At 41.2% G+C, this 24,635-nt stretch overlaps 1 protein-coding gene across 2 annotated transcripts in view; it reads left to right on the forward strand.

Annotated features, from left to right (window-relative positions):
• The window catches only part of spns2 (SPNS lysolipid transporter 2, sphingosine-1-phosphate), a 68,264-nt gene that overhangs the window by 23,135 nt on the left and 20,494 nt on the right, over nt 1-24,635 (forward strand). For both annotated transcript variants that reach the window (XM_078265264.1, XM_078265265.1), the window contains exons 3-6: nt 13,003-13,139; nt 17,411-17,562; nt 20,300-20,366; nt 23,742-23,881. In XM_078265264.1, the coding sequence (XP_078121390.1) occupies nt 13,003-13,139; nt 17,411-17,562; nt 20,300-20,366; nt 23,742-23,881 (496 nt within the window). The remainder of the gene's footprint in view (nt 1-13,002; nt 13,140-17,410; nt 17,563-20,299; nt 20,367-23,741; nt 23,882-24,635) is intronic.

Genomic DNA, 24,635 nt, shown 5'->3' on the forward strand with positions numbered 1-24,635 from the left:
CACACGCAGCTGTGAACAGGATCAGTCCCCAGGGTACAAGGGGAACCAAAGGTTAATGGAAGAAAGGAAGAGGAGAAGGGGTTCACCTGGATGGTATTACCTTTGGTTTGTGGGGACATTTGAGCACTTTTGTTAACCAGACGGAGAAATCTGAGAGAAAGCTCTCTCTCCTGCTGTTAACGTGCTGATGTTATTGTATTTAAGTGCTTTGAGGCAAATCACAAAAAAAGTCTTAATGGGTTGAATCATCCCTTACAATGGAAGCTGACATAGTAATTATCCGCCGCTGGTTTAGCATGGAAGCAGAGTTATTGGGGTCAGTCTGGCTGGATGTACAGTGGGGCGGAGGCTTGATAAGGAGCCGGCGCTTAAAACAGCTCGCAGACTGTCTGTACCCTGTTCTGTGTGTGGCTGCCCACCATGTCTGTAACAGGACACCAGCACACACACACACACACACACACACACACACACACACACACACACACACACACACACACACACACACACACACACACACACACCAACTGACATTGCCCCAGTCTTAACATGGTGTCAGTCTGCCTTCAGCCAGTATGTGAGCTGTAAGAAATGAGGCCACAGGTGCAGTGTAAGACAGGCTTGAGCTCCGTTAACACATCAGACTTACACGTAAAAAGCTTTGAGTCTTAACCGCAAGAAGTCAGCATTGTACTAAGTAGAAGTGAGAGTTTTGCCACTGATGGTTTATCCCAGCTATAGCTGTGGCAACCTGTTATTTACTGGGTCTGAGGTGTGGCCAGTTGTATGGGATCATGGTCAGTGTCTACCTTTGAATGAAGGCCTCTCTGATTTCCTCTTACACAGTGGGAAGTTGTGCTATCAGTGCTTGATCAGCTGTTTTGGCCCCTCACAGCTGCTCCTATTTTGTCTCTTGCCCTCGTTGGTATCCCTCTGTATACCTCCTCTCTCTCTCTCTCTCTCTCTTTCTCCCTCTCTCTCTTTCTCTATCTATCTCTCTCTCTCTCTCTCTCTCTCTCTCTCTCTCTCTATCAGCAGTTTGGCAGCTGTTGGTGCCTTGTTGTCACTCCCACTGGCACCTTATAGAAGTTAGAGAAGACGGAGGGATGAAGGAAATTGGAGGAAATAGAAAGAGCCACCTGTGACTTTCTCTTTCTGGTCATGCATGGCAGCGAGGTTTATTCTTCTCCACTATTGATTCCCAAAGCCAAATAATTGCATTGTGATGGTGTTCAGCAGCCCCTCTCCTGCTGAGACGAGAATAGAACGATGACCTGATGTGGCATCGTGTATGCGTTGCAGCATGTGTGTATGTGTGTCTCCATCTCAGGCTGTTTTAATAGGCCATGTCTCGGAGGAGGGCAGCTGTTGGGTGATGATTGGCACCCTGCTCCACGTCTCCTTCCCCCTCACTTCCTGTCAACGGCCAACCAACAGCACTGGCCATGAGTGACTGCCAATCCAATCAGGATTTTAAGACCAATTAAACAAGCGTTCTGTCAACCCCTCTTCAAGTAAACGTCCTATCAGATCTCTAATCGCCTCTTATTTTTAAGCACCACAGAAACTGCACAAACACTGAGGAGGTGGGGGTTGTTTTGGTAGAGTTAAAGATTTTAAAATAGGCCTGATATTTCGTGATCGAGCATTTCTGGCATTAAGATCTCGGGTGATATTTTCTCCTGCTTCTCAGAAAACGAGGCTGAACACCGATCGATTGTCTGAAGCCACGGGAGGCTGCTCCAGTATTTCTGCTTCGAGTGACATCAACAGATCAATTAGAAACACACACACACACACACACGCACACACACACACACACACACACACACACACACACACACACACACACACATTCCACACCCTCAAACACATGCACAGTCAAGGTCAAAAGATAGGGCTGCTTCTTGCTCATGTGGTCTGTTTTCATTCATCAAGTGTTTGTTTGTGTGTGTGTATGTGTGTGTGTGCGTGTGTGTGTGTGTGTGTGTGTGTGTGTGTGTGTGTGTGTGTGTGTGTGTGTGTGTGTGTGTGTGTGTGTGTGTGTGTGTGTGTGTGTGTGTGTGTGTTAGAGGATGGATACCCGAACCGAGCCAGGTTTGGACAGATATTTAGAAATGATGTTCGGGTTCGGGTCGGGCTCGGTTACATCAGCGATAAGGCATTAAACATTTTAAATTTAAAAAAGCTTATTATGTAGGTAGCCTACTGCGCGCCTGTGTTAACATGCGCTTGTTGCCCCGTGTGCGCTAATGCGCTCATCTGTTGACATTTCCGAATGCCTTCCTACGGTTGCTTAATAAAAGCGGGCTTTCCACACAAACAAACGTACACGTGTCATTAGTATGAGAAGAAAATGATATTTTAACTGTGTCGGGCTTGGGTCGGCTCGGACATAAATATCTTAATGCCTGTCGGGCTCGGGCCGGGTTCGATTACTGCTCTGTCGGACGCAGGCCGGGCTCGGACAGAAAAATCCGCACTCTAGTGTGTGTCAGCCCTGGTTTACATATCCCATTAGTTCCAATAACAAGGGTAACATACAAGAACACAAACACAGACAAGCAGGGTCCTCTGTCATTTCAGCCAGAGCTTGTCATTAAGCTGGCTGCTCCTGTAGTTACTACAGGAAAATGGCAGGAAAGAAAAACTCCTCACCCTGCGCTCCAGTGCTCTGCTGAATCTCAGCTCGCTGCCATGTCACCAGCCACAGGAAAGTATCCCTGGGAAAAAATAACTACATGTTTTTATTAATGCTGCAGCTTGGATCGCAGTCTGGAACTTACAGTAACTGACTACACATCTCACTACTGTTTTGATTTTAGTACAGAAGCAAGCACCTTTCTTTAGTCTTATTATAACCATATGTGTTTGCTTATAATATGCACTAGTAATGTGCAAAAGACGATGTTCCAGTGCACTCTTGCCAGTCCGTTTGGAATTTGTAGCAGCGTGTAATTCTCCCCAGCTGCAACTCTCACATTCAGCAGGTAGTAGAGAGTTGTGCTGCAGCTGCAGCGGCTGCGACAGGCTATCAAGCTCTCAGAGTAGCAGAACGATTGAATAAAAGAAAAGGGGTTTAAGTTGGCATTAGGTTGCGCTTGATGGCAGCTTCTGCAGGAATAAGCTGCTGAGCTTGACAGAAACAGGCGAGAGAGTGCTGCACGGGTATTTCCCAGGCTGCATGTGGCATTTATCAAACAGCATTGGTAATCCAACACTGGTGAAGTCTTGAACGGAGGAGTTTCGGAGAGGGAATTAGCGGTGATCAGAAATTTGAGGAATGCAGAAATGTTTCTGGCGCCAAAAAAGGGGAATCCAGGAGGCAGAGATGTGATGTATTAGAATGTCTGAGTTAAGACGCATTGGTCAGCTCCGGTGTCATACTCAAACCAAAGTTATGTGTCACACCCTCCACAGGCAGTCCCATTAATCATTAAAGGAAGAAGAAACAAAGCTGCCTCGCCCACTGCTACTGCACACCTGATAGAAAACACAACACACTGGTCAGCACTGATTAGTTGGTGATGACATAATGGCATGGCATGTCTTTTCTTTGCAGACTATTCCAGTCAGTAGCACGATCAAGTTAATAAAATATTGATGTTCTCTCTTTCTCATTCTATCTGAATATTATAGTGAGAGTAAATTGCTTTGCTCTATATGGATACAAACATATGGAGCCTATTATGAGACACAGAACTCCAGTAAACTGCTTTTGATTTAATGCTTTGTTAAATAGAATACACCAGAGACGGTGCAAACCTCCAGGCTGCATTCTCTTGAACAAATACATGCTGTCCACAGCAGTAAACTTACCTTGCCATTTTAACCTCTGTAATACTAGAATTGCACATTTGCTTTATACTAGAATAGTTGTCAAACGTAATACCGTACTAAACATGAATAATCCTAAATATAATACTCAATAATCTTGCAGAGAGAGAGAGAGAGAGAGAGAGAGAGAGAGAGAGAGAGAGCTGCTATACCAAATATTTAAAAACAATATTTAAATTGCACACTAATAATAAGCTTCCACGTAGGGAGTTTAGGACATTATTAAACTGATACACAGTCTCTTCCTTCTTGGAAACAATGAGGATTCTTCTACCTGGAAATGCATGGAGCGTTGCTTCACATGTGCCAGTGAAAGAATTCAGGTACTTTTCCGTGTGTACAAATACGCACATGAATCAGTTCTCAGGACACCTGTGGCTGTCGCAGAGACAGCATAAGTGCCACCACCATAAGTGGGTTGGCCTTCTCTTTCCATTAGAAGTGATTAGCATTTGTTTTTACTTTTTTATTATTTATAAAGGGCTTCTTCTTATATTTATCTTTATCTTATTGGCTGGAGAGTTGGAACACATAGCACCTGCTCACAGGACTGGCTAGTGCTGCAGGTTCCTAGAATTAAATCTGGGATCTGGGAAAGACTGTTTTAGATTCTTTGCACCATACATTTGGAATGAATTGCAGGGTACTTTGAAGCTTGATACTCTGGTTTCAATGGTTCCATTCAGAAACCTAGTCAAAATCCTGATTGATTTTAGCTGTGACTGTTTTTAATGCTATTGTACTAATTAATGTACATTTTAAACAGTTTGTTATGTGTTTTACTGATACAATTATGTACTCAGGTCTCTCTTGAAAATGAGATCTCGATCTCAATGGGACTTACCTGTTTAAATAAAGGTGTATATGTAAGTGCCAAAAAGTTTCTCCTTTAGAATTAGAACTGACGTGCATTTATTTCACGTCATTTCACCCTGTGAAGAAAAAGCTCTAACAGAACAGTTTTGCCACAGATTTAGTGGGCGGTGTTGTCGGACAGATTCATTCATTCTGTGTCTTTTGATCAGTTTTCTAAAATTGCATCCATGAATCCCTGTTATCTGCTGCAGAGTGGAATGTTAATGTAATAGACTACATGGTATTATGTTCCTTTACTGAGAAGAGTTACATATGGCTGGAGTGCCTGACATTCTGTGTGTGATGAGATCCTTGACAGTGGTGCGGAGGGTTGGGTTACCTGTATTTCCACAACATTGCCAGTGCCTTCTACACAACGTTTGAACTGGTAACCATAAGTGTGGTTCTCACATTCTATTTGAATGACAAATGTATTGTATCATCGTATCACAAGCACAAATTCTCACATATTTTTGGACTGAATGGTTCTTCCATTGGTTCGCCCAACAGTGCGTTTGACTCTTTTGTTGTTAAGTCCATAGCAGTGCGTTCATACAAAGCATTACACAGTTGATTATATAATCTGTATGATAAAAGAGATGATTTCGGCCTAGACTTGAGACCTTGAGTTAGGAAGCTGTTTTCACTGACTAACAGACATTATTCATCCATAGTAACGCCTCCGTTTGCAGCAAGTAGATAACCTTGTAATGACAAAAAGAACCGAAGCACAAAAGGCACCAAAGAGGGAAGTTGTATTTATGGAAGTGGCGTGTTTGCGATGTGCTGAACGCTGACACCAAGCAAGACCCACACCTCGTCCGCAGCTAACAGGTCAAAGTGACACTCGGCGGTGCTGTAAATGGCACCGAATGACAAGGCCTAGCCTGCAGACATGTACAGACCTGCACACAGGATGTGCTTCTCCTGTTCCTCTAATTCTGTCTCTGGCAGCTGAAGGACATTGGAATTCCTCAAACTGCTGTCCCTTGGTTCGACTGTCTATCCTGACTGTCAGGTTTCACAGCTGCAGGGATGACAGTGCCTTCAGCTACAGTGGGAAATACCCATATCGCAAACCTAAAATAAATAAATAAAAGATGACAGGAAAGCAGACCAAATTGGTGAGATCTGGCAGTAGGGAGCATAATAGTGGTGTCATTTATTACTATGCTTTATTGGTTTGCAATGTATGTAGGTAACAAATACTCTTGAATGTTACTAATTTTCCTCTGTTCAGCTTCTTGTGGTTATTCATTCTCATTTTCAATAACCCAAATAATCAAATGTGTCCTTGAAATCCTCCATTTTGCAATCTGCTGCTGCAGCATTGCTCCGTGCCACTTGATATTAAATACAATATTAAATAAAAATTGATTTTATTTTCAAGCAGGAGGACTTGAATCTGTGACAAATCATATTTACTCCAAAAGTCTAATCTTAGAGGTAGGATCTTACTGTAAAGGGAGCAGCAGTATACTGTTTAGCTTTTAGTACTTTCATTTCCACTTTTCAATCACTGTCAGTCGCCTTCAAGAGAAATGTGAGTTACTCCATATACAAGTGTCTCAATGCCTTTCTGTTTTAAAAAAAAGGATCAAATGGGCTGCTGAGCATTTGGTATCTTACGGCCGATAGCAGAGCCTCACAGGTGCTCTCTTCAGGGGAAACTAGTGTTTCATAGGGAAATGTATCCGTACAGGCTTAGTGAATAACAATCACACACACACACACACACACACACACACATACACATACACACACACACATACACACACTCAACATACGTGTGTCTGCATCTCCTCCTGATGCTCTATTCACAATGGCATTGAATCATAGGGGGTGAGTCATCCCAGGAGGTATTGTTCTGCTGGCCAATCAAAGACAGAGCTGGACGTCCGGTGTTTCTAGTCTCCCTCTGTGTGTGTGTGTGTGTGTGTGTGTGTGTGTGTGTGTGTGTGTGTGTGTGAAGGTGGTGGTGGGGGGGGGATATTTATATTTAGTTGATATTTATATTTAATTTTATTACTCACTTCTGAGAGGCTACACTGTACCATATTTAGGGTATTCATGTGTCTTGTCACTGTGCCTTTAAATACTTATGCGAGTTCTTCTACTTTAAAATGTCTCCTAAAAAGAATATGAAAAGTATTCACATCAGACCTAAGCAGAAGAAAAAGCATAATTCGACCAACCAAATTAAATTCATTTCATGCTTCAACGATGAAAGGCTTTGGTACCAATTGACCATGAGACGTGTGTTAAAGGGTTCATACAGTTCTGCTCATGATAAAAGATAATTATCGAGGATGGTGATGATAATAAAGGATGATAAATGATTAAGTTAGGACTTTGACATTTACAGTACCATACTGTTTCTAAGTGCTTAGAGGTAACCAGCGGACACATTCAGCATGATTCACCTGTGTCTGACACCACATTAATGTTACACCTGACTCTCAGGAATACCTGTTATTGTGTCTGCTTTTAGACTTCTCGCACAGCCATTGTCCTCTCATGGAATGTGCTAAAACTATGGTAATTGATGTGAATTGCTCGCTGAGGTACTGTGAGAAATATGCACAGCATCTTATTTGGAATTTAAAGATCATCAGAACCAGTTTGGCACTCCTACCTGAAGCACATATAAGACCAGAATTAGAATTCATTGTATTCTTTTTTTTTTCTTTCTTTTTCATTACTGTAGACTGCTGGATATATTCTGTCAGAAGTACACAGAGAGTTCAAGAGGGTTTTAGGTTTTCGCTTTAACCTCTGGCTACAAGGAGAATGAAATGGTTAAGAAGGAATAATGATGAACTTATCTTCTCTTCAGAGGCTTTAAAATACAAAACCACTTCTGGCGATGAGGCGACGTTACATAATAAATTACCTTAATTGTTCAAACAACTCAGTAAAGTTACAGTGAATTGTTTCCGTATTCGCCTAATGGCTTTGTGCGGCATTGTAATGAGTATACAGTACACAATAATTTAGTCATGAATGTCCTTACCATTAATCAACCTGTTTTCGTTACTTATGCCGCTGGTGTGGAATTGACAATTACTCACAGCCTAATAGGAGGGAGTCATGAGATAAACAATGCTTTTAAAAGATAGGAATCTGTTTGTTTGTTTAGCTAATAGCATGGAATATGTTACATAATCCAAAGGCCTGATGTCAGGCACAGCTGATGCTGAAGGACTTGTGTTTTCAAATCAAGGGTTGAGTCACTTTCCTCAGAAATAGATAACTGATAGCTATCGTCACTACACACCAACAGTGAAAACAGTAATTATCAGAATTAAAAGTAATTCCTTCAGGAATATCCTGCCTCATATGAAAGGAATGTTTTATCTGCAACACTGTAAAATCACATTATCAGTGTCAGTATCTCATCTAATCTGTCAATTGTTACATTATCAGATGCAAACGCAGGTCTTTCACGTAATTTGGAGCTCAATAAAAAAAGCAAATTCTGCCGGTAAAACGCAGCTTGAGTCAGTCACTGCAGGAAAAAGGTAGTCAAAGCTGACCATTGTTCTATTAAAAAGGTTATGAAAATTTTTCCTCCCCTTTGGCCTGCAGTATAAACATCCACAGACTAGGTCTGCTCCAGACATCAACTCCTCACTGTTTGGGCTTTCCTGCTGCATTTGCACTTCATTTATGAGAGATTGCCATCTTTGGAAATTAGCCAGGGCTTATCTCTGATGGCACTTTGGAGATCACACAAACGTGGTGTTCCACTGCATCAACGAGAATAAACACGGGGACAATGGTGTTCAGCGTAGGAATGTGACCTGTGAGGACGGGCAACATTTTATGAATGTTTCATATTCAAGAACTGTTTACTGTATGTCAATCAAACCTACCTGTTCAGCAGAGCCATTTAAGGTGTTTCAGACTGCACAATTAGACATATCCCTATCTGCAGATTGAGTTATGAATAATTAAACTTTTTCTATCAAGTTTTGCCGTTCTCCCTGCTTGCGCTGAGAGTTTTGGGTGTGACTTATTGTTAGGCATGGTCTGTTTGTCCTCCCTACAATGTCCTGAAATAGACTGAACACATTTATTTTCCTGTCATTGGGTCCATTCTCTCAAATGAAGCCAAACACACGGTGCCTGTTCAGACTTTTAAAAAGAAATCCTATAAATAACGTGATGTAGTCTCAAGTTTTTAAGCATTTCATTTTTCTTTTTAAGAAAACATACCGGATCCCTCAAAATGAGCTGCACTCGGAGGAGGGAATCATCGTTTCCAAGCATGACAGTTTTCTTCATTTGGGCCTTTACAAAAGACTGACAGGAGAACAGTAGGGTGGTTTTAAAGGAAGTCTTTATATTGACAGGGCATTTCCTGGGAGCAGATGAGCCTCCCATAAATAATGTGATACCAGTGTGCATCTGGTCTCACTGACAGCTTGTTTTATTTAATGCAGATTATTCTCATGCTATCCTGTATATGCACAATCTGATAATATGCATCATTGGATTAAAATGGCACCATGAAAGATTCCTTTTGATATGTTTAAAATGAAATAAACCAGGTGTCTCCTTTGTGAATCCATATTATACTGTATGTTGTGTCTTGTAAACTTTACAACATGTTTTATCGACAGTCTGCAAGACGTTTATGTCTCATTGTCATTCGAAACAAAGTCCTATTTGAAATATTTTATTCCCTTCCCGATATATGAATCAGTTCAAAGACAACTAGACTTCTATTCAAATCATAGAGCACAGCAGGCTTGTTGAGGCCAACTCTAATGAGAATTTGACAAAAGAGAAAATGCAGCCTGATTCTGTGAAAGGGTGTACCTGTTTTTTTATTTAAAGTAAACAACCTGACAACATTCCTCTATCACTCTTGTCAAATATATAATGTGACAGCAATTCATCATCTTATTATTCTGTCATTTCAAAGCAGCTCCTTGACTAAATGTTTAACTGAGACACATTCCCTGTTGGGTTACTTAGCCGGCAATGCACTGTTTTCACTAGATTAAAAATTAAAAAAGGTATTATAGACATATTGTTCTGTTTTTTGTTTCTTCTTTGCTTACATTGAAGCTTAATTTACACCAATCACGCGGGATATTAAAGCAATATAAACACGACGCGCCCTTCCCTTGCTCAGAAAGCTGTGAGGTTAAAGGTCCCATAACATGCTCATTTTCAGGTTCATACTTGTATTTTGGGTTTCTACTAGAACATTTTTACACGATTTTATGTTAAAAAAACACATTATTTTCTCTGTCTGAATATACCTGTATTCCCGCTTTGTCTGAAACGCTCCGTCTGGTCTACGCATCTGCACTCTCTGAGTCATTGCACTGCCATTGCATCTGACGAATGACTGTAGCAGCACTTTCTACCTACATGTACATGTAGGTAGAATGTACATGTACATATAGTATAGTTGTGACATCACAACCGTCCAGAAGTCCTGACGGCTCGTTTAAAGGCACAGTTAGTGAACACGGGCTGTGTGCATTTCTCTGTGGATTGAGCGTTTTGATACTTTCACAGTATTTATATAGCACCTCAACCTGCTTTATAATCAAAATAGACATGGAAATCTCACTTGTTGCAATACAGGACCTTTAACACTAAATGAGTGTGAGCACACAGTAAAGACCTGAATTCATTCCCATGTGCTGACACTGCTAAGAGGTGAAAATGAGCCTTAAGAAACAGTGTAGCTTATCAACAAAATCTGAAAATGACATGAAATAAGACACACAGAGACAGATGGAGATGTGTGGTCCTGCTAATGACTTCAAATAGGCCAGTTAATGATGTGAGGATATGTAATTTTGACAAGCTGTTAAACAGTGAGAGTTATGCTCTCGGGCCCTTGGCTTTTAAAAGCCACGCGGAACCAGCTGGTGGTGTGTGATTGTGGACCTCTCCCTCATCTTATCTCCCGTTTGCACTGCAGCACACCCTTCTCTGTGTGTGTGTGTGTATGTGTATGTGCATGTGTGTCAACTGTTTCCCAGCAGTGCTGTGGCTGCAGAGTGAGCTGGTAAAGCTCTTTAGAGAGCCGGACCTGCACCGAACAGTCATCAGTGTCCTTTAGCAACACACAACCTGCAGCACTTAGTCACATAAATGCTCACAATGGAGGCTGCAGAAAGACAGAGAAGAAGGGAAACGCAGGCAACAAGAGGGACAGAACAGGGGAGTAGTGAGACTGAGAGGTAGAGAGGGAAAACATACTGGTGGGAGAAAGAGTCATTCACCTGTAAAAACCCAATGTATTCATTCATTAATAATTATTCAGATTAGATTTAAATTAGATTTTAGATTACATTTCACTTTTTGAAATGGGATTTCTTTCTCGAAATGACACAGTGAAGTCACGCTGAAGGATACGAATAGGCTGTTTTATGTATAAAACATTACTTTATCTATTATGAATTATAGTATTTTGATACTATATCTATTAATATATCATTGTAATATTAATTTACTTCTTAAGACATAATAATTTGTCAAAGAGGTGAATCTTTTCTATAGCAAAGCTACTTGCCCCAAACCGTAACTGTGCAAGGTTCGTCAATATTTTTACAAAATAGTAATTCATTTTTGCCTTTGTGGTGTAAACATTGTTTGTCAGGTTAGAAAATAAGACATGTCATGTTGACACATTGTTTTAGAATTCATTGAATAACAAAATGTGGGAATCGATGGCACCATAATTGCACTATATTTCCTTAAACTATGATTACAGAATGTCTATTGTTTGCAAATAATAGACATTATACATAATGTCTAGACATTAGACATAATACATTATCTTAAACGATGCCCTATGATATGCTATTTGATGTATTTTTATGTGCATGTTACAGCTGCTTTTGTAGGTTAATATAAATGGAAAGATAGCAATACATTACAGCATCAGTATCAAAACCGCACTGCATGTAGCACTAACAGCAAAATTACATTAAAAAAGAAAAAGATGAAGAAATCATGGATAATAGTAGCACAGTGGTTAAGCCTGTAGCAATGGGTTACCGGCTTGAATACCTCCAACAAAGTAATGTAACATGATTGATTTTACACTATTTTTTGGGTACCTCTTTTGACAAAATATGGTTACAAAAGGTTGTCTTCTTTCTTTCTTCTTCTTTTTTTTATCATACCTTAATATCTCATGTTCAAAACTACAGTTATGCAATAATCTGATTATTGCCCCTTTGGCCTCAGCAGCTGTGAGACTGTGATGCCTGTGTCTTATATAACACCCCCGCCCCCCCTCCTCTCTTTTCTCTCTCATCTCCTCTCCTCCCTTCCTCTTCTGTATGTTTATGCTGATGATGTGTCAAAACACTCCAGCCGGCCTACCCTAGCTCCCCTCACCGCTGTCAAGAGTAACATCTCTGCTCTTTTCCCTCTGCAAAGACGCAAAACACGGTTTGAGAGCATTAAAAATGCAGTTCTGTTTGGGTTGGTCCTCCTCATAAATATTGACTAAAAGCCCTGAGAACGAGGCCTGTAGTCGTCCAGCCAGCAGCGGGGCAATTAGGGGAGGACACTTTAAAGCACAGTGTTCCTTTCACTGGGACATAAGTCTGGTTGTAAGAAATTAAGATGGAGGAATTATTTATGGCCACAGAGTCACCATGGTCCTCTGGTGCTGGTGTGTGATATACTGCTATTAATCTCTTTGCATCTGGTCAGTGTGATTGTTATTCCAGCAGTGAAACCTGACACAATTCTTTTCCTCCACCACCTTTTTGGATTTTGGATTTTGGACAACATAGAATCTCTCTCTTTTCAGAGCTTCTGTATTTGGCTACTTTCCAAGCTACCTTACGACTGTAGGACACTACTTTTGTACAACTCCTTTCCTCTCTTTTCACAAATTGAATCCTGTACAACCCACATCACCTTTCTCAGTGACATGTCCCAGTGCAGTATCATTTGTATTTAATATTCTTCTGCCAGGTTTCTTGTAGTGCGTGTAGGATAAGTATAATGGAATCCTAATTGGTTGGAGATGAATGGAGGTGTCCTCTGGCAGTCCTTCACTGTGTCTCTGGCTGACTGGTATCACACAGTCAATCTGGACGGGTCTTGGCTTAATAAGTGGACCTGAAAGCTAAAATACTTGTCTCAGTCCAGTTGGAATTCAGTTATTTTTTAGAGCAAAGTGCAATGGAGAAACACATGATACTGTAAATAGCCTTATCCATGCAATACCAATCCTGAAAAAGACATGTCTGCATCAGTAACCGTCATTTTCTGTCACTACATGCAAAGTAACATTTTCTCTTCTTCTTTTTCCTCCCGCAGTGTTCATCTGCAGCTTCATGGTGGCAGCACCCATCTTTGGTTACCTGGGCGACCGCTTCAACAGAAAGGTCATCCTGAGCTGTGGCATTTTCTTCTGGTCCATTGTTACTTTGTCGAGCTCCTTCATCGGTAAAGAGGTACGACATCACACATGTTCTGATGGAAAGGGGCGCAGCACAAGAGCTCCAATGTTATTCTATTAGGCCACCGTCCCAGTGACGGGCTACACTGTTGAGCCAACTATTCAGTTATGATCTGGATATGCTTGATGTTAAGGCTAGTGAAAGAAAACAATGCACTTGTTAAGTCAGACACCCGCTTTTCCTTGTAGACATTCTTCACGTCTCTCTCCCTCCCTCTCTCCCTGTCTCTTCCTGTCTCTCTCTCTCGCTGGCTACCAGCCAATCAACTAATGAAGGCCCATGCCTCAGACTTGTCTCAATTACAATGCTTCAGAAGATAAGACTCTGTTGTTTCACTGCCCCTTGACAAGTGGATTTAGATCTGATATCTCTAAAAGCCCCTGTGTGCTGGGCGCTGTTAGAAGCATTAAACAATAACATTATTCCTAGGGGCAGGGGAGCGGTGTCCTGCTGAGAGTTGCCATCACATTACAGTAAAAGGCTCTGTATGTGTGCAAGTATATGTGTGTTTGGGGCGGCGAATGGGGGGGGTGTAGACGGACCCCATTATACAGTCTTGATGTACAGTCGAATAACAGGCAGACAATCTGAAGTCGCTCGACTGACATTAAAAGCAATGTTATATTTATGCAGCATGCCTGCAGAGCAGCATCATGGAGTCCCACAGTGTTGTCTCTTCTGTGAGTAAGCCTGTTCACTGCCTAGGCTCTTCAGCCCAGAGCTGTGGAAGGGAATGACAGCTCAGAGATGTCTCAGGACCCCGTCCTTTAATTTAAATCCCCTATAGACCCGTCTGTTTGGAGACAAGATGGCAGCTATTTGCCTAAATAGAAAATGCATTCAGGCGCTACTCATGGCTAAACTGAAATGAAGGGCCTCTTCCCCTCTGACAAATTCCAGAAATGCAGCTGATTGCTTATGAGGAGATGGGAAGTGATCCTCAGCACCTGCACCTTGGCCTAAACTTTAACTTCACTTCAGACATGTTCCCGAGTGTGCCAATAAAATGGGACAAGAGTAGACGGCTCTTATGTAATAGCTTGGTGGCGCTGTCGCCATGAGAGATGAAAGACATGACATGTAATGAAATGTTAATGACCACTTACAACTGAGTCCTATCATTATGCATTTAAGGCACTGTGGGGCATTTTGGAAGGATTTGCAGCAGCTACGGAGTTCAGATCTTATGTAACAGATATTTGCCACTGCCATAAAACAACAGATTAACGTCATAAAATGATCACTTGTAGGGCATTTGAAATGTGAAGCACATTAGTGGCAGCCTATTTATAATTTTATCCAATAGAAAGCATGACTCATTTTATTCACTTTCATCTAGTGAATATACAGAGAGTGAGACAGGGATAATGACCACTGAACTATTGTTATAATACAGCCTGCTGGCTGCACGGACTGATGATCCTTTATTCTTTTAAGGACCATTCATATATATTTCTTTATAGGTGTAATATTGTTTATCTGAATACTAAAGTAAAAGGTGGCCAAAGATTGAGGCAAAGTAGGTAGTAAATTACAGCATTTTCTTTTATTACAAAGTATCTTCTTGAATGCACTGTGATATACAGATATATCACAAGTGATGATATCTGTAAGATTTTACCTTCTAAAATCTTTTAGGTCCTATTAAATAGATATAATGGTTTTCTGTGCATTAGGAAACACATTTTAGGACCGCCTACTCAACTGACGTCTGCTTAAGCGTAAGACGTCCACGACGTCTGAAATTTTCTAAAAGCCTACAGAGATATCTTACGAGTGTGTCAAACATCTTGGGCTATTTGGCTTGCCTGTAACACGCCAAAGAATAGACTCATCTGCATTGTTTTGATTGCTTCTTCCTCTTCTTTTATTTTACGGCAGACTAAGCACGGTAAGTGTATTACTGCCTCCCGCCGGTTAAAACAGCAGAGCGTTTGGTCTTCGCAAACGGAATGGATGTACGTGTTAATTTGCATATAGAGCGGGGAAGTTAAATCTGATAACAAGTGGTCACTCAGGATGCATGTGGCGACACATTCTAATGCCAGGTGTCCACTGATGTACTTGTGATTGGATCACCCAAGACCATGATAATACCAGGTGTGAACAGGGCCTTAGTCTTGTTTAAAAGTAGGTTCAAAACAGTGGAAAAGAGTAGATTTTCCTTAACCTCCTTATCTTCATCTCATCATACTTTCCATCTGCATTTACACCTCATTTCTGTTGTGCTTCCCTGGCATTGCTGCCTATTGTTGTTGTGGTGATGATAGTCTGGTGACCACATAAACAAAAAGGACTACTATCATGATTCCACTAAACGATGGGCCATTAAAAGAAAAAACTAGATCATTCCAAACAATGTGACAAACACAAAGATATACAGCAAAGAGAGCTCAGCTGTGATCAATCATGAAACACAGCAGCTCACAAATACTGTAACACAAAAGAAGAAGCAGAAAACAGTTTAAAGCAACTGTAAACACATTGAAACAAATGTGCCACAGCAGAGACTGTTACTTTGGATGCATCCCTTAAGTGTCACCTGCTTCTGGGGCTCTAGCCCCAAATGTTTTCTCAAAAGCTCCAAATCTTTTAGTGTTTTAAAACACCTTCAACTTTATGTCATTTCCCCTCAGACTCTCTGACTGAAACGGAAAATCAATACAGCAAAAGTTTCACCATTAATTCTGTAAACTCTACTTGTAGCATAGTATAACAAAAATAGGTTCCACAATTAGTAATGCTGTTTACGCCAAATTCCTACCCTACCTATGCTATGTAGCCTAACTTCTAAATAGTAACATCAGACCATTTTTGCCTCTCTTTAGGTGGCAGGGGTGAAAATCCACAAGATTTGTTGTGTTCTGGTTTCAAAGTGATGAAGACAGTTGGAGAACCGTTAGATACAAAATAGGATGTAGGCTGTTGTAGGATGTAGATGTTTTAATATCAAGTATCATGTTTTTCTCAAATAATGTACGGATTTGTAGGCATTTTATTATCAAATATCTTAAAAAATAGTGCATATAGCTGCATAAACGCTAACAATGTAACATCAATACAACATCAAGTTCTACATGCACCTAATATTAGTCATCTGACTAATGGACGGTATGTAAATTAGTGGCCAATATTTGCAGTTTTGCGTCATTCCAGTGTGTAGGGGGAACCAGATTTCTTTGTAGCTTCACAAGCAGACAGGGAGTCCGTTTCCAGTTAGTAGTGGTTGCCGTGGAAACAGTTAACAATCCAGCTTCCTACACAGGTGCCCCCACCAGCATGCATGCTGCTATTAAAGCCTTTTTTAAGCATTCATCTTTTCATTTATTAGCGTATTACGTCTAATATAAGATAATATGCCATGGTAATTTAATATAGCTTAATTAGATTATAATGCTGACGTGATGCTATTTCACAATTTCATTAAGTGAAATGTATTTGGTTCAGCTTTTTGTACTAAGGGCAACAAAATTACAACATTAAAATCAGTGTGACAGCCTGCACGTTCATGTGTTCATGGGATTGAGCTGTTGAAAGTCATCGCTGCTCATTAATGAAGAGTCACATGTTTGGGATGTTGTGACATGTACGTATATTACTGTAATTCACTGCCTTGTGCGCCCGTTTCAGGAGTGTCTAGGGAGTGTTGATTATCTGGTAGATAGAAAATACATGTGATGAATCAGTACTGAATCAGTATCTAAGGCTGGGATAAAACAATCGATTCTCCAATTAAATGGTTGAGTGATATGATATTCATTTTAAAAATCCAGAAATCAATCTTTTAATATATGCCTTTTCACTGTGGATGTGGTGAAATATGAAAAAATATAAATATATATAAAAAATATTTCAGGGTTGCGTCTTGCTTGTACAATTTACAGCACAAGTTCTCCGAGAATCTCATTTGTCTGGTATTCAAAATCAAAATTGGTATTATAACTGAAATTTCCCAACCTAATTGATATCAAATCGAAAATGGAATCGAATCGGACAATCACAGTCAATACCTGGCCCTATCAGTATCATCAGTATGGGCATTCCAAGTGTGATTTTAATGACAATTTAGACATTTACAGACCTGCTACTGAGTAAGTATTTTTAGGGCTAAAGGGAGAGTATGACTGGTTTGTGCTCTAATGAAAAGTTGGTGAGGAAAAAGACTTCTGACCAAGAAAAATGGCTGTTGGTTTGAGATTGTCCTCTGATACGGAGCTTGATAACAAAACCCCTATTTCTTTTTTTTTCTTTTTCTCTCTCTGCAGTACTACTGGTTGTTTGTACTCTCCAGGGGACTGGTGGGTATCGGAGAGTCCAGCTACTCCTCCATCTCCCCTACCATCATAGGAGACCTGTTCACTAATAACAGCCGCACCATGATGCTCTCTGTCTTCTACCTGGCCATCCCCCTGGGAAGGTAAGAGCCAGACAGATCCTGTTTTCTTTGAAGCAGACACCAGGAAACAACAAGATATATGTTCTATTTTGGGAGATGTTCATGCAGACATTTGTATGTATTATAGCTTGGTGATTTCATCCAATTCAGTCGGTCCTTCACATGTTAAACCCAAAGGTGCAAAGGAATCGGGAGAATTAGCAGAGATAATTGAAATTATCCTCACATAGAGAAGGTCAGGCTCGCCCTGCTCTGGCTCTCTTTTTTTTTCAGACGCAGCCACACAAAGAGCTCAGGCCCTCTGCGGAAAGAAAAGCAGAACTTACAATTGGCTGTGTGAAGCTTAAAGGAGTCTTTTTGGGGATGTGGTGTGGGGGTGCAAGAGTAGGAGGTATTATTAAGCTCAAATCTCCAGCCTTTTCAGTTCATTCAATCAGAAAAAGGGCCACAGGGAGAAAACAAACAAAGCCAAGTAATAAAAGATAAATGTAATAGCGAATGCCTCACGGGAGCCACTTGAGGTTTATCGTTATATACCGTGCTTAACAGCATGTGCCCGAGCTGCCGCATGCTGTGCTGTTTTCCAGCTTCTGCATGCAGAATCAGACAAGGAAATGTTAGAGTAGTAAAGGTGAAATGTGCTGATTCTCTGTACACTGTAAACATTAGAATTAAATGTGTTTATAACATGTCATTCAACTTTGTTGTTGCAGAGCAAACAACACTGATGAATGGTTATATAACTAATTTAGTGTACTTACATCAGAGTTTTTATTGCAGATTGGAGACAGTTGGACAGGAAGGGAAAGTCTCTCTGATTGGTTGTTTAATGAGCTGCCAAAAAGTTTAGGTCAGAGTGAACTGCCCAGCAACGCAAACAATAGAAGGTGAAAGAGTTGACCTCAGTAAGGTGCAATCATACGTCCTATCCAGTCTCACACTTGTTTTTCTTTACTGAGGTTGTTTTGACCGTTTCCAGGAAATGACCTCAGGAATTAGACCGGATTCACAGGAAATGGATTCCCCTGCTCTCCCTTTTCCCCCGATAACTTAAACTTGGCCGCAGAGACGCCGGTGTTTGATGTGAGCATATTTTTCATGCTCAAGTTTTATTGTTGGTGTTGAACTTTCCAAACACTCTCTGGGTGCACTCTGATAAGATTAGCTGTTAGTCACTCACTGGAAATATCATATGCTGTCTGAGCCCGTGTATACTGCGGTGTTATTTTTGGAAAACTAATCATGGAAGCACAAACATAGACTGTTTCCCCCTTTGCTCTGAGTGTGTATGTGTGTGTTTATGTGTGTATAAACCCAGTTAAACATGTTTTTGCCCTTTAGCAGCCAATGCTAATGAGAACCCATTGCAAAGTAGTTTAATCTCCAATCTATTGCTCCAATCTGCTATTGTAATGGAAAAAAGCATCTCTTGGCCCGAGGCTCTGCACATTGAGACAAACAGGTTCTCTGAGAAATCAGGACATCTGATTGACTTTACTGGCTAATACTAGTGAAGAGGCATAACTGTAATTATACGTACACTAGAGATGGGTGACACATGAAGGAAAAACAACATAAAATGTCTTAGTAAGGTTTTGGTCCACATTTGGTGTTTTGATGATGCGGTGAAGAGCGGTGTCACTTAAAATAAGCCATCGCACAAACATCTCCCATAGGTGTTCAGTTGGGTTGAGCTCTGGTGACTGTGAAGGCCAGAGTATATGAGTCACATCACTTTCAAACTAGTCAGTGATCCCTCATGTACTGTATGGAAGCATCTGAGGGATAATATATTAGAAAGCAGGGCCATTTTTGTGAAATTTGTCTTACTGGAGGCATTTCAGGTATTGGCTTGCAACTAACGATTATTTTCATTATCAATTTATCAGCAAATGGCAGATAATGTGAAAAATAGCGTCATAGTTACCTATAGCTCAAGGTGGTGTCATCAAATTGTGTGTTCACATTTCAAAGACCTAAAGTATTCAGTTTACTATCACCTAAAACAAAGGAAAGTAGCAAATCACATTTGAGAAGCTGGAACCAGCAAACATTGCTTGAAATATGACCCAGATAATTAATTGCTTAACAAAATAGTTCAGGTCATAGTGATCACTAAAAAATATCAAAAGATGAATCAGCTCTTTATTACCTACTGCATTACTGTGTTGAAGATGATGCTTACATACTTAACTATCAGTCCTCTGCCGCTCATACCCTCGGTTTACTGTTTGAATCCTCTTTGTCCTTTAAATGCTGATACTATCTCGCAGCAGAGGCTTATCACAACATAAGAGCCCCTTTATCTGATCTGATCTGATCTGATCTGATCTAGCAACATTTCCCTCAAAGCATGTCACTGTTATTTCCCTTTATGATGCACAAAACAGCCTTTAACTCAAGCAAAATGGAGTGAAATCCAATGACACTGTGACAACACACAGCCTTCGGCCAGACAACCACGTTAGTGCTGCGCTCTGTAGGCTCCTGGGCGGTAACGTTGCACCTTCATTTTGTGGCTATGTGCACAAATCGCACATCCACAAATAGACCAACTAGCCAAGTTGCACTGTCCTAAGCTCTCCATGTCAAGTACCCAAACACTCAACGCAGCAGACAAACAGGATGTGTGTAGTGTAGGCGTCAGGACTCAAGATACTGACTCATATACTTAATATAAAATGTGCACTGATAGATCTAAGTGGAGCATGTTCAGTGTAATGTATATGATGATTTGTGTCTTTGTGTCTCTCTGCAGTGGGTTGGGTTACATCCTGGGCGCCAGTGCCAAGGTAGCTGCAGGAGACTGGCACTGGGCACTGAGGGTAAGGGCATCATCATCCTCCCAACACTGCACACAAACATGCACACACAGACAGATGAAGAGCCCCTCCTGCAGGGCTTGGTGGTAAGGGGCCTGTCTTGGATCTGGGGTCAGAGGGGTCGGTGGTGGCAGAAGCACCTGGGGGACACACATGGCTGAACAGGCCCTGACATTGTAGGGAAATGACAGAGCAGAGAGAGCTAAAGGCTAAACAACTCTCACAGATGTTTACATCAGCTCAGTCTTTTCTAAAAAAAAAAAAAATGTTTCTCAAACAGACAACATCTTATTTGTGTTTAAGCTAAAAGGCTGTGTCCTGTAGTGGTTCAGTTCTTATCTGATGGCTGCAGCGAGGTAAGTGGATTTCTAATAAAGATTAAGGCTGATGCAAGCTTTTTCTTTCTCAGTCGCTGCAAACACATTTATCTTTCATTACACTCTACCCACGGAGGTGGTCTCCTGTAAAGCAGGATCAATGTCGGTCTGAAAGTGTCAGGGCCTCCTCAACCTGTGTATTATGTCTTTTTGGGTGCAAAAACGTAATAAAACAGCATCAGGTTACAGTCGCGTTTACATGTTACGCGTGCACAGCAATAACCGGGGTATAAGTGAATAAACGGGTTCTACCATTTCTCCATGTATACATGAGCAGGTAGAATGAGAAGAATGACCTCTACTTCCGGTACAGTAGGTGGGAAAGCTTGGAAAGCAGGGAGAACATGGACGACTTTTCAGCACTGTACACTTCGTACATTCTCTATGCCTTACTTCTCGTACAAGTCCTGAGTTTAAAGGTTTAAAGCTTGTGTTGTTGCAGTTGTTTTTGGCGCCGTTGCTTCCAACTGCTCTCTTCTATTTCCAGGTTAAAAACCACTGCAGCGGAGTGGGGAGGGGCAGTCATAACCTACTGAGCATGTAACCTGAGCTTACCCCGGTTAAGGTGTATACATGCACGAATACCCGGTTACTAAAGGAGTTATCTATGTCTGTTAACCGGGGTATGAGAACTCAGATTTTAGCCAGAGTTTTGCCTTAACCTGAATATAATTTGGTTTTTAAACTGCATGTAAACACACTGATTGTTAGCTACACGTGTTAGTAAGAGGTTGCTGAAGGTACAGTTTGGCCCAGCCCAGGACACAGTATACATGCGTGTTCCAGGTACTTTCAGAGGTGCTAGCTGTGCTGCGAATTGTGATCGGTCAAACAAATGTGTCATTACATCACAACAGAAAGTACAGGAGCAGCAACAGAACAATAACCAGCAGCTTACTATAGCATCTGCAACAGCAGCAACATATTTTTCAAACAAAGGACAACAATGGAAGGGAAATGCTGCCCTGAGAAGCATTTGAGGAGAAGATGCTGTTCCGAGAAAGCAAAAATCTACTGTAAGAAATTAAATTGTGTGCCAGAAAAGGCAGTAAGCCTCTGTGCGGAGCACAAAGACACATTTGTTTCTATGTGCTGGCTCGCAAAATACCCCAAAGGTGCTCAAAGAGCATTAAGCTGGATCCCTTTTAATTAAAGGCTGATTTCAGCTCTTAAGAGAAATGTATCTGTAGAAATTTGCTGAGATTCCCCACCGTGATAGGGTATTGCTTCAACAAAAAAATCCTTACTGGCCTTTTTTTTTTTTTTTTCAAATAATATAAGGAACAGACAGAGGTGTTAAATTAGGAGCATAAATCACTGTTGTCATAGCACTTCTTTACTGGGACTCCAATGAGTACTTGAGACAAAACGTTAAGCAGTCAACAGCTCCATAAGGCATACCAGCAGTAATGGCGAGGACCAATGAAAGGCCTAATAGGACTCCCCAGGAGCCGCTGACTTCAGGGTCAGCCTTTAAATTCCTTGAGACAAATTATGACCTGACTCTTCTTATGAACCGAGTGACATTTTAAAGGAAGACATTAAACATCCTCCCAGCATGTCGTGGTGGAAGAGGATCCTGGTTGTGACAGCTCGCTGGCTTTGAGGAAACAGGACGTTCATTTCTTCTTGTCTTTGTGGAGCATTAAAAAAAACGAAACACAAAGAGAAGGGCAGTTTGCTTCACAGCAGCCACAATGACATTCCAATAAAACAATCTCAAAGCCAATTAATCACCGGTGTGGCATGCAGCGGAAAACAAATACCAAGACATGAAACAGGTTTCGTGCAGCAGTATCCTGCTTTAAGGAAAAAAACACTGCAGCGCTTCCGTTTGTTTTTGCCCAACCAGTTCCAGCTAAGTTCCTTGTTTATAGAAAATGTGGACGATAAGAAGGAACAGGGGGGATGCATTGAAATGAGGAGCAGGAGAGGGCAGTAGCTAATTTCTTTGATTGCCAACCATCCATACAGGAAGTGTCTAATGGGCCCTTTGGGAATTAAGGTCAAAAGTCACAGACTCCCGGTGTCTTTTTGAATAATTATGGGCGGCCTTGAGTGCAAAACAAAGCTAATATTTTTTTCTTTGAGATGAGCTCTGTATCGTCCATTAAGCTACCTCCAGCACATTATATGATTCTGCTATGGATGTCAATCCAATTAAGTTGCTCCACACAAGCAGAGAAAGATTGGAAAGAAGACACAATATGGGAAAGGAAATTATCAGTGTTGGTGTAATCCTCACAGCTTTGAGACCATAACCACTGCACTCAGCCACATTATGAGCTACATCAGACTCAGAATTACTCCCTCAATAAAAATCTTGAGAACGCACACAAATACACACACACACAAATTTCACAGTACCACAGTCCTTGTGCATATAAATGGCTTTTATAAGCTACAAAATATGATATGATAAATTTCCCCTGACAGATGAAATTGGTTTTGCTTTTGTGAGCAATTTGTATTAGTCAAACAAATCCTCTCCCACACATCCCATCCTGCCTTTTGTCTTTGTCTCCCCCACATACACAGACACACACATGCACAAACATGCTACCTCATAACCCATAAAAGATGATAGTGAACAGAATAGCAGATGGGTTTTCACCTTGGTGCAGACAGAGCTCACAAAGCAGCTCTCAAAGCCAAAAGCTCTCAGAGTCTTAGAGTCTTGTATGCTTATACACATAGGCAAGCCCCCCTCCACACACACACACGCACACACACACACACACACACACACACACACACACACACACACACACACACACACACACACACATAAACGCACACACAGTGCCAACAGATTAAGCAGAGGGAATGTTCTTAGCTCCAGAGGGCTTGTATAGGATGTCAGGCGTATCGGCAAACACAGTGGCCGTCCATTCACATGTAAACCTGCTGTAAACCTGCTGTTCTTTGTCCTATGAATATCATGTCAGTGTGATGTGTTCACACGATCCAAAGCCCTAATAGGTCTTTCTTGCCCCGGTAGGTGTCCCCACTTTTAGGGATCACCGCGGGAACCCTGATCCTGCTCTTCGTGCCTGAGCCAAAGAGAGGCATCGCTGACCAGATGGGACGCATTAGGACCCGCACCTCCTGGCTCTGTGACATGAAGGCACTCGCCAAGAAGTAAGGCCTCCCGCCTCCCAGCCTTAGAGAATACACCAGGTTTTGGGGAGATTGATCTGTTCAGTGATTAGTATTGGGCCTAAGATCATCCATTTTCCCCCAGCAGGTCACTAAGAGCCATACATGCTAACAATTTAGCTTACACTTGTTGAATGATAGGCTGCAAGCATTATATATTAGATCTTTGGAGTTGTTTTGGGGTTTTGGATACAAATAGAGCTGCAACAATTAGTCCACTAATCACTTAGTCAACATACAATTAATCAATTATTTTTGATTAATCGGTTAAGTCAGTTTTCAAGCAACAATAACAAATATTTACTAGTTCCAACTTCTTTCTGTGCTTTAACATTATAGGAAAAGGACTCTGGAATTTGGGTTTTAGACTGTTTTCTGTTTTTCTGATGTATCGAATTGGCACATTATATAGATAATGAAAATGATCCTAGAGCCCTAGATACAAACATACACACTTGTTACATTTATGCATTCACTCATGGTTGGCCTACAGTAGCCATTAGAGGCATGGAAATGTCAACACAAGACACAGTGAACCAGTGTCATTCATGCAATACTGCTGACCTGTGAAGGGAGCTTTGCATCCGTGACACTGAAGGCCCTTGTTATTATATGACCTGGGGGCTACATTTCTTTAAGAAATGTTATAAACTCTATATAGCTACTGTGATGTAGCCATGCAGGTTTATGGGAACTATTTTAGGAGAGCAACCACATATTTATGCCCTTCACAGTG

Source organism: Sander vitreus, chromosome 13 (assembly GCF_031162955.1).
Source record: "Sander vitreus isolate 19-12246 chromosome 13, sanVit1, whole genome shotgun sequence".
Taxonomy (NCBI): domain Eukaryota; kingdom Metazoa; phylum Chordata; class Actinopteri; order Perciformes; family Percidae; genus Sander; species Sander vitreus.